At 44.1% G+C, this 10,530-nt stretch overlaps 1 protein-coding gene across 1 annotated transcript; it reads right to left on the reverse strand.

The window, feature by feature from the left end:
- Positions 1–395: 395 nt before the first annotated feature.
- LOC124277738 (cysteine-rich, acidic integral membrane protein-like) lies at positions 396–4,909 on the reverse strand. The gene is made up of 5 exons (XM_046713466.1): positions 4,904–4,909; positions 1,732–2,589; positions 1,104–1,508; positions 762–1,061; positions 396–590 (listed from the first exon to the last, which is right to left on the reverse strand). Exons 1-5 carry the CDS (start codon positions 4,907–4,909, stop codon positions 396–398), a joined length of 1,764 nt encoding a protein of 587 aa, XP_046569422.1.
- Between the last annotated feature and the right edge of the window lie 5,621 nt (positions 4,910–10,530).

Raw genomic sequence — 10,530 nt, forward strand, 5'->3', positions numbered from 1 at the left:
GAGGTCCATAACGCACAACTCAGCATTATCCCCTTCCAGTGGAATCTGTTTCGGGGGATAATGGACAATGGAGATTCTATGATGAGGAAAGAAAAATCCAGTTTGGGGAACAAACGATTGGAGAGAACAACCATATAAGTGTAGCCATTCTCGTTGCCATGGTGATTGAATTCCTCTCTGTTTGGTTCAGTGAACGCACACCATACTGTCTACCACTTCTACTATGTGATATTACAGCTGCTAACATCGACGACAACAGTCACTGGATTATCTGGTCCACACCCGATTATTATAGCCGACCCCTACATGAAGCTGGAATGTTGCACCGTTTATAGCAACAAACAAAGTAAAGATGAAATATCGCAAACATGACTTTAAAATGTACCTCGCTAATGTTAAACAATATCACACTCGTTCACAGTGTCACACTCGTTCACAATGTCACACTCGTTCACAGTGTCACACTCGTTCACAGCGTCACACTTGTTCACAGTGTTACACATGTTCACAGTGTTACACTCGTTCACAATGTCACGCTCGTTCACAGTGTCACACTCGTTAGCAATGTCATGCTCGTTCACAATGTCACACTCGTTCACAATGTCACACTCGTTCACAATGTCACACTCGTTCACAATGTCACACTCGTTCACAATGTCACACTCGTTCACAGTGTCACACTCGTTCACAGTGTTACACTCGTTCACAATGTCATACTCGTTCACAGTGTTACACTCGTTCACAATGTCACATTAGTTCACAATGTCACGCTCGTTCACAATGTCACACTCCTTCACAGTGTTACACTCGTTCACAGTGTCACATTCATTCACAATGTCACACTCGTTCACAGTGTTACACTCGTTCACAATGTCACACTCGTTCACAGTGTTACCCTCGTTCACAATGTCACACTCGTTCACAATGTCACGCTCGTTCACAATGTCATACTCGTTCACACTGTCACACTCGTTCACAGTGTCACACTCGTTCACAATGTCACACTCGTTCACAATGTTACACTGGTTCACAATGTCACGCTCGTTCACAATGTCACACTCCTTCACAATGTCACACTCGTTCACAATGTCACACTCGTTCACAGTGTTACACTCGTTCACAGTGTCACACTCGTTCACAGTGTTACGCTCGTTCACAATGTCATACTCGTTCACAGTGTTACACTCGTTCACAATGTCACATTCATTCACAATGTCACACTCGTTCACAATGTCACACTCGTTCACAGTGTTATACTCGTTCACAATGTCACACTCGTTCACAGTGTTACACTCGTTCACAATGTCACACTCGTTCACAATGTCACGCTCGTTGACAATGTCACACTCGTTGACAATGTCACACTCCTTCACAGTGTTACACTCGTTCACAGTGTTACACTGGTTCACAATGTCACACTCGTTCACAGTGTTACACTCGTTCACAATGTCACACTCGTTCACAATGTCACGCTCGTTCACAATGTCATACTCGTTCACAATGTCACACTCGTTCACAGTGTCACACTCGTTCACAATGTCACACTCGTTCACAATGTCACGCTCGTTCACAGTGTTACACTAGTTCACAGTGTCACACTCGTTGACAATGTCATACTCCTTCACAATGTCACACTCGTTCACAATGTCACACTCGTTCACAGTGTCACACTCGTTCACAATGTTACACTAGTTCACAATGTCACGCTCGTTCAGTGTCACACTAGTTCACAGTGTCACACTCGTTCACAATGTCACACTCGTTGACAATGTCACGCTCGTTCACAGTGTCACGCTCGTTGACAATGTCACACTCGTTCACAGTGTCACACTCGTTCACAATGTCACACTCGTTCACAATGTCACACTCGTTCACAGTGTCACACTCGTTCACAATGTCACTCTCCTTCACAATGTCACACTCTTTCACAGTGTCACACTCGTTCACAATGTCATGCTCGTTCACAGTGTCACACTCGTTCACAGTGTCACACTCGTTCACAGTGTCACACTCGTTCACAATGTCACACTCGTTCACAATGTTACACTGGTTCACAATGTCACACTCGTTCACAGTGTCACACTCGTTCACAGTGTCACGCTCGTTCACAATGTCACACTCGTTCACAGTGTCACACTCGTTCACAACGTCACACTCGTTCACAGCGTCACACTTGTTCACAATGTCACACTCCTTGACAATGTCACACTCGTTGACAATGTCACACTCGTTCACAATGTCACACTCGTTCACAATGTCACACTCGTTCACAGCGTCACACTCGTTCACAGTGTCACATTCGTTCAAAATGTCACACTCCTTCACAATGTCACACTCCTTGACAATGTCACACTCGTTGACAATATGACACTCGTTCACAGCGTCACACTCGTTCATAGTGTCACACTCGTTCACAGCGTCACACTCGTTCATAGTGTCACACTCGTTCACAATGTCACACTCGTTCACAGTGTCACACTCGTTCACAGTGTCACACTCGTTCACAGCGTCACATTCGTTCAAAATGTCACACTCCTTCACAATGTCACACTCCTTCACAATGTCACACTCGTTGACAATTTCACACTCCTTCACAGTGTCACACCGGTTCACACATACAGAACTTCAAACAATGATTCCCATCACAAAAGGAAAATCTGGAGTGACAAGGATCCTCAACAATTAATTGATGTATTAAATTCTCAAACTGAGGGATAGCTGGCTAGATCATGTTTCCTGTTTTGTGTTAAAAAGTCGCACTGTTCTGACCCTTGTAACTCGACCTCCACAAGGACAAAAGCCCTGGCAGAATAACGTGGGATACATGCAGAACTAAATATATTGTTCTGTCCTTAACCACACAGAGGTGTGAAGTGGTGAAATTACCTTTCAAACTTCCCACTGAATGAAAAGAAAGGGCGGTTCTAACAAAGCTGGAACATATCTTTTAAAACCAATCTTCGTTCACAAGGAACTTAATTCCCACTCAAGGACTTTTATCCCGGTAATATCATATACCTGCTTCATTCATTTGTATGGGTAATAATTGTTAATATATGTATGTCTTATAATAGCTGTCACGTGATAACCATGGCCACAATGGCGTCTACGGGAGTTATCCCACATGTGGCCTGATATGCCCTGATTAATGGAGAAATTACGTGCGTCTCTGTACATTTCTTCCAGGTGCCAGTAGGTATGTGATTACATCACGGACTCAGATTGTAGAATTACGTTTCATGTTTTCATTATGAATGGAAGTCTATAGCATGGGAACACGCTAGGTCTGACGACAGCGTGGGTGCTTTATGTAAATACGTCTTTTGTTGCAAAAAGTGTGACGTCAATCGGTTGTTTCGGCAAACACACATCTACCGACGAAGAGATCAGGTCTTACTTCAGTAGGACTCCTTCTAGTACGATTCTGTATCATGGAGGCGGAAGTGTGTGTGTGTGTGTGTGTGTGTGAGAGAGAGAGAGAGAGAGAGAGAGAGAGAGAGAGAGAGAGAGAGAGAGAGAGAGAGAGAGAGAGAGAGAGAGGGAGAGTGTGTGTTTGCATTCGTATATGTGTGTAGTGAGAGAGAGAAGAGAGTGAGAGAGAATGTGTGTGTGAGAGAGATAGAGAGGGAGAGTGTGAGACAGTGTGTGCGTGTTTGTACATTGTTGTATATGCATGTGTGTGTGAGAGAGATAGAGAGGGAGAGTGTGAGACAGTGTGTGCGTCTTTGTACATTGTTGTATATGTATATGTGTGTGAGAGAGAGAGAAGAGAGAGTGTGTGTGTGTGAGAGAGATAGAGAGGGAGAGTGTGAGACAGTGTGTGAGTGTTTGTACATTGTTGTATATGTATATGGTGTGAGAGAGAGAGAAGAGAGAAAGGATTAGTTTGTGTGTTTGCATTTGTATGTGTGTGTGTGTGTGTGAGAGAGAGAGAGAGAGAGAGAGAGAGAGAGAGAGAGAGAGAGAGAGAGAGAGAGAGAGAGAGAGAGATTGTCTAATGTTTCTTTGGGGAAGGGGACCCGGAGTACGGGTGACGGATGACGACGGAGGAGCTGTAGGTGAATATATTTTAGCTATAGATGCACACCGCCAGTACCACTTTAATGGAAACTGCGTTGTTTGGTTCGTTTTATCGTCTATTTTAGTTTGTCCATGTTGTAATCAGCTGCTGGTGTTGCGACACATCCACAAGCCACGTTGTTACTTTCAGACATCACTGTGACTCACTGCACAACCAAACGCCCAACAATGTTACCCTCCCTCACCCCTCACCCTGTCCCCTACCGCTCCCTCGTCTACATGGTGGGCATGTTAGGCCCCCAAAATCGCCGTCCCTTAGGTGTTCGAATCCAGATTCAGATTTGAGTTTCTAGGTTTGTCTGCACCATGTAACATCTGCTTCACATCGAGATGTCCGCCTCATGATGTAACTGCCGTGGTGTAGTGGTAAGAGCTTCCGCCCGGAGAGTGGGGAGGTCGCGGGTTCGATCCCCGGCCGGGTCATACCAAAGGATGTTACGATAAGGTACTTGTTGGTACCTGCCTGGTGCTCGGCATTAATGGGTACAACAAGGACTGTTCAGCTCGGAGTCAGTATAATGTGTCTGAGTGGGGTATTCATGCTTAACTGTGGCATGGTATCTCAGTGAGTTAGCACTATAAAACAAGCCTGGGCTAGTACAAGCAGCCACACATTCAAACGCATGCACGTCGTCATATGAGCGAAATATTCTTAAGTACGAGGTTAAACCCCATTTCACCTCACTTCATTTAAAGGAGCAGTGTTTTGGTCTAAAACACCTTCCAGGTAAATACTGGCTTAAAGGAAAACCAAGTTCTATGGATAGTCAACGACATATCTTCACCGAATAAAGAAGTTGACTATCCATAGAACTTGGTTTACCTTCATGTTTCCTTCTAAATTGCTTCTCAAAGAAGCACACATATTATTACCACACGTTAAACAATGTACAATGTATATAAACATGATATGTAGACATATGTCAAACTAAGCACCAGCCGGCTGCCTCAGACTCCTTAGCGTTAAAGTACAACTGTAATCATTTTTTAATATTTTTTCCAACCTCGAAAACAGTAGTGCTCATATTTCCTGCGATGGGATTGTGCGGCAAAACATGGCGGAGGAGTTACAGACAGGGAGTGTGGAGTTACGCCATATGTTAAGGTAGACCCGCCGTCACTGACGGACTTCAGACATTCAAAACCATGGAATTCCGACCCACTGAGAAACACCGCTTAACTTACATGTGAATCACACCAACGATCGTCCTACGTCTAGACTGTTAACTGGTTCCCGTGCGATCCGCTTGTCTTAAACGTGCTGTATGTAGAGACGGAGCCCAGCTGAGTCTGATAACACCCGAGGTACATCTCACATGGGTGTGATCCGATTGTGTTCACACCTGAAAATCAAGTTTTTTACTTATTTCTTTTGTTTTATATTTCTGTTGTCACGTGACTGCATTGTTGTTTTAGTCACGTGAGACAGTTATAATAATGCCATTACAAGGAAACACAAGCTAGTCTAGTTTGAAGACGATCGTGTTAGGAGGTTGGGGAGTTGAAACGAGCCTCAGTGAGACTCTCTTAAAGACAAGTGTGTACTCAGGGTTAAACAGGCAAGGGTTAACGTGTGCAGTAATGTAAAATAAATAGCCACAGGGTCTGCCCAGCTCCATGAGTGATCTGTTTAGCTTGGGTTTCAGTTGCAAAACCTAGAACAGATCCTTAATTGAATATGTGGCGTTTCATTTCATTCTTCTTACGCTGGGAGACATTCGTTTCGGAAATGTTGGCGGTTTGAAATATTCACGCGTGTTAGTTCTTGTGTGTATTATATGTGTATGGATGCTGAAGTTGATAATTTTAATGACAGATAAGAACCATATACACCTATCGGGGAGGCCATAATGCATGTTTCATTTCCAATCTCTAGGTGGTCTTTACGTCAACTTATCTTACTTGCGCAGTAAGCTGAGGAACATTATATTTATTTGTACTGGGTTCACCTCAGTCACGGCATACAAGTAGGGTTCTACATAGTGGAACCCTGGTTAACCGGACGACATGCCGTTCACAATGGAATCGCCCGTTTTGACGGTTATCCGGATTAGCAAGACGCGATCATGGAGTTATGTGTGTGCAGTTCGTCAGAGGTGTTGGTCTGAATGTGGAGGGTCTGGATTAGCGGGGTTTCATTGTTACCCACCATGCCTGTTGGGTTTATATTTTATATAATTTCAAAGTACTACACTCACCGGCGTTTCGTGGCATGACTGATAAGTAAGGTTATACTGGAAATCTAGTTGATTAAGGCCGAGTTTGCTTTGTTAATTTGGCAGTACCAGCCACTTCATTATCTTACTGAATATCAGCATAGAGTTCAAGATGACTCGTGTCAATATCAGTTTACACATCATTAATGTAATTACTAACATTTAACGTCTAGCTCACTCACTCGCTCACACACCCGTGAAGGTCCGGTTTAGAATATTGATCTTCAGTAACCCATGCTTGTCGTAAGAGGCGACTAACGGGATCGGGTGGTCAGACTCGCTGACTTGGTTGACACATGTCATCGGTTCTCCATTGCGCAGATCGATGCTAATGTTCACTGGATTGTCTGGTCCAGACTCGATTATTTACAGACCGCCGCCATATAGCTGGAATATTGCTGAGTGCGGCGTAAAACTAAACTAACTCACTCACTCACTTTACATACCAGCGGTTCAGAGGGAACCTTTACCTACAGAGATAGACACAAACTTAGGTTTGATTTGTATCATTAATGACACTACGGGTGAGTGAGTGAGTGAGTTTAGTTTAGTTAGCTGTACAAGGTGTTTGCACGTATTCATGTGGTCACCATCTGGTCATCTACCAACGGATTCGTGGATTCTTTTAAGTGAACAGGGTTGTGTACTGTACACTAGGGATTGTGACAACACCGAAAGAGTCTGCACACAAAGTTGACTCCAAGGTTTTTACACCCGGTCACAGGTGGGCTCGATCCCGCTATGATATTGCTCTGTGCGACATTAAACAACATATAAACCGAAATCAACAAACCAATGTCCCATGAATTGCATTGAGGCAAACCACAGACGGAACCAGTCTTGAACAGACCTTGATTTCACCAAGGATCATAAACGGAACGAATCTGGGATTCGAACCCAGGTCTGTTTGATCCTAGATGTTCTAAAGGCCACATTTATTTCTATGCACGTAGACGCGATCTGACAGAACCCCGAACACTCAGTACCTCGTCCCATTACACATTCTTAACCGTTCTGGGCACTTCAGTGGGAATGAACACTGCTTACAATTATCTGAAGATGTCTGAATGGCTGCAACAAGTAATGGCCGACCCGAGGCCTGCAGATCTTGTCTAATAGCTATGATAAAACGTAACAATACAAGTAGGTAAGATGGCCACAGATAAACTATTTATCAGGTGGGTGACACATCCGTCTGTTCAATGTTATAAGTGTATCTGGATCGTTGTCGAGGACTCTTGACTTTCAAACAACGGGAGCTGTGTACTTGAACTGTACAGGGGTTATCTCCCTTTAACTTTGGTTTCCATGATTATTTCCAATTATAGAACCTGCAGGGTATCATAATTTATCTACGAGCTAGATATTTTTGTTTCCAAGACAAGTTTATATAGTACAACCATTGTGTTATGTCTCCATTTGTTAGTGTCCATGGCAGCTTTGGAATATCAAACGATGTGATATGTCGAAACTGGGCTCGAACCCTCTTGTGTTGTAAGCTTGATGCTCCAACCAATAGATCTCTCAGAGTCTGCTCCTTTTCAATTGGATTCCGCACAAAGGTAGAAAGAGCTAGGCGCAATCGTGGTGCCTCTGATGTGATAAGGCTGGGCTGAGATAAGATTTCTCATGTTCCTTACAACAGAAAATGACGGATTAAGAAGAAATGTTTGGTTCCGTGTTTGTCGTGACCTAACTTCCATCCACTAATGGGCTGAAGACTTGATCCATGGGCAGACAGGGCACACGTACGTGATTAGGACAGAGGGGGTGGAGGGGGTATTTAGAACAATAGAAGTAAAGTAACCGGTAAAAATCTTGAGCATAATATGAAACACTATGTAGCGCGAGTCTAAATTCATAAATATGGGGGTTTGCAGGTGCATGTCATTGGTTGCGCGTGGTGGGAAGTGACTGAAGCGCGTGACCTAGGGGATGACGTAGCTGCCGCAAACATCAAGATGGAATCCATGGTGGTGGTTGTGTTCCGTGTTTTGTTGTCGAGCCACAGACAACACGCAGCATGTGAGAGTCAGCTTTGTCTTCTCACCACTGTCTCCCTTAGCGCCGGAAGTCGCAGAGAAACGCGCTAGGCTGACCTTGACCCTGCACATAAGTTACGTCCGTGACACTGACAGGCGATTGGCGGGAACATGCACAATTAATGGTTACCAGATATTCGTAATCTTGTAAAAGGTGTCAAGCGTTGAATTTTATCACGATCACTTGCGCTATCCAATTTAGGTTCTCCGACTCACATGAACTGGTAACCTATCTGACGTGTATCCACAGACCTTGTCTCACTCCCTGAACCATAATATTTCCCCTTCCGCCCAGCCCCGACTGCAATGCTGCAGCCATAAATAAAGCAAGACTAGATTTTCCACAGATTCTGAATCTCCCATCTCGCTTGGCCTTCATTTCAACTTAAATAGAGTTTTTTATTTTTATCAAAATTACATATTTTTAGAGACTAAGCCTGAGTCTGCCCAAGCCCAAATCGGGGAGCTTATCGGGAACAGGACGTAATGAATATCTCAGATTCATCGGAGTTGGAAAGACAGGATACACAGAGACGTCTGAGCACACTCGAGTCAGATTTATGGCCACACTGAACAGACTCCTTTAGCATTACAACTTCCATTGTGAGTGAGTGGTTTTTCACTCGCGACACACATTCACGACTATTGATAATACGCATTTAGGGAATGGAACCCGCTTCGAAGCTACAAGCCAAGTTTTAATGCACGGAGTTACCCCACTGCACCAGAAGTGTTTATACCATTCAGCAACAGACGTATGAACCAGTATCTCAGTCATAAGATTTAATGTTGGTGTTCATTCACGAGTGCAGTGTTTCTTGCAGACAGACCAGGGTCTCAGAAAGAGATCCAAGGCAAGCAGATCTTGGCACATCGCAGTCAAACCAGGGCCTGTGTTTGTGAAAGTGATAGAATTTTGTGACACAGACCAAGGCAGAAGAAATTTAGGTCCGGGATTTGAACCCAGCAAATCCTAGCTCATAATCTCGATCATGTGCGGTCTGTGTTTAGTGTAGGTCACAATGGCTTGGTGCAGGTGGACCAAGCCATAACAAATTCATATCTGAGATTCAAACTAATCAGATCCAGGTACACTGATGGGAGACAACTCTTCACAACGGAGCGTTGATGAACGGCAAACTGGACCACACATTTTCTTTACTTGGCAGAAAAAATAAGAACAGACAGTTGGTTACTGGAACCATGGTGCACAGTTCATGTTTTTTGTTTCCTTTGTCCACCTAGGTTGAGTGAGTGAGTGAGTTAGGTTCCACTACATTTTGAACCATTACCTAATAGACATGTAACGCTGAAGCATTTGATTGGGCAAACAGTCATGTTTTGGTGAATAAATAAATAACTTGTGCCAACATTCTACAATTTCTTGGTAGACTGAAAACATACAGTGCAGGATGCCATTGTACAAAACAACCATAGTGCCAAGACTACCTTCAGTCTTTCTTAACGTTACAAACTGTGTCTTTAGCAGCCTGAGTGAGTGAGTGAGCGCACACAGATTGGGAATTGAACCCAGATCTTCTGTGTGGTGAGCAAACACTTTAAGGGCTAAGGTACCCCAACATGTGTGTGACTAGTAGTCATTAATAGAACAGATGTGCTGATTTGGTTGATCATGTATGTTCCAATTGTGACGGGAGGAGATATTGGGTGCTTGAGAATATTTCACTCATATGACCAGGTGCATGCGTGAGTATGTGTATGTGCGGCTGCTTGTACTAGCCGAGACTGAAGCTGGTTTTATAGTGTTAGCCCACTGAGATACCATGCCGCAGTGAAGCATGAATACCCCACTCAGACACATTATACTGACTCCGAGCCAACCAGTCCTTGTTGTACCCATTAATGCCGAGAGCCAGGCAGGGACCAACAAGTACCATATTTTAATGTCTGTTGGTATGACGCGGCCGGGGATCGAACCCGCGACCTTCCGCTCTCCGGGCGGATCCAGTTTTGAAGATGGATGTTGATGATGACAATCACTGGATTGTGTGATCCAGACTGTATCATATACTGTCTGTCAGAACATTGCCAAGTAATACGTTACAATGACAAAGCTGACACATGGCTCTCTGCCCATCAAGGTTGAGGTCCTGGTGTACTGAGACGGAGAAGTGAAAAACAAACATTGACATTATGATCACCAACAAGTCGGAAGGTACAAAACACTTAAG

This window comes from Haliotis rubra, unplaced genomic scaffold (genome assembly GCF_003918875.1).
Source record: "Haliotis rubra isolate DU_JTF1 unplaced genomic scaffold, ASM391887v1 Scf106, whole genome shotgun sequence".
NCBI lineage: Eukaryota > Metazoa > Mollusca > Gastropoda > Lepetellida > Haliotidae > Haliotis > Haliotis rubra.

Coding starts and splice junctions, on each gene's coding strand:
- LOC124277738 (XM_046713466.1), bottom strand. Junction 1,509..1,731: donor TTGTGAACGAGTGTGACACT/GTGAACTAGTGT, acceptor ACTGTGAACGAG/TGTGACATTGTGAACGAGTA. Junction 1,062..1,103: donor CTGTGAACGAGTGTAACACT/GTGAACGAGTGT, acceptor GACATTGTGAAG/GAGTGTGACATTGTGAACGA.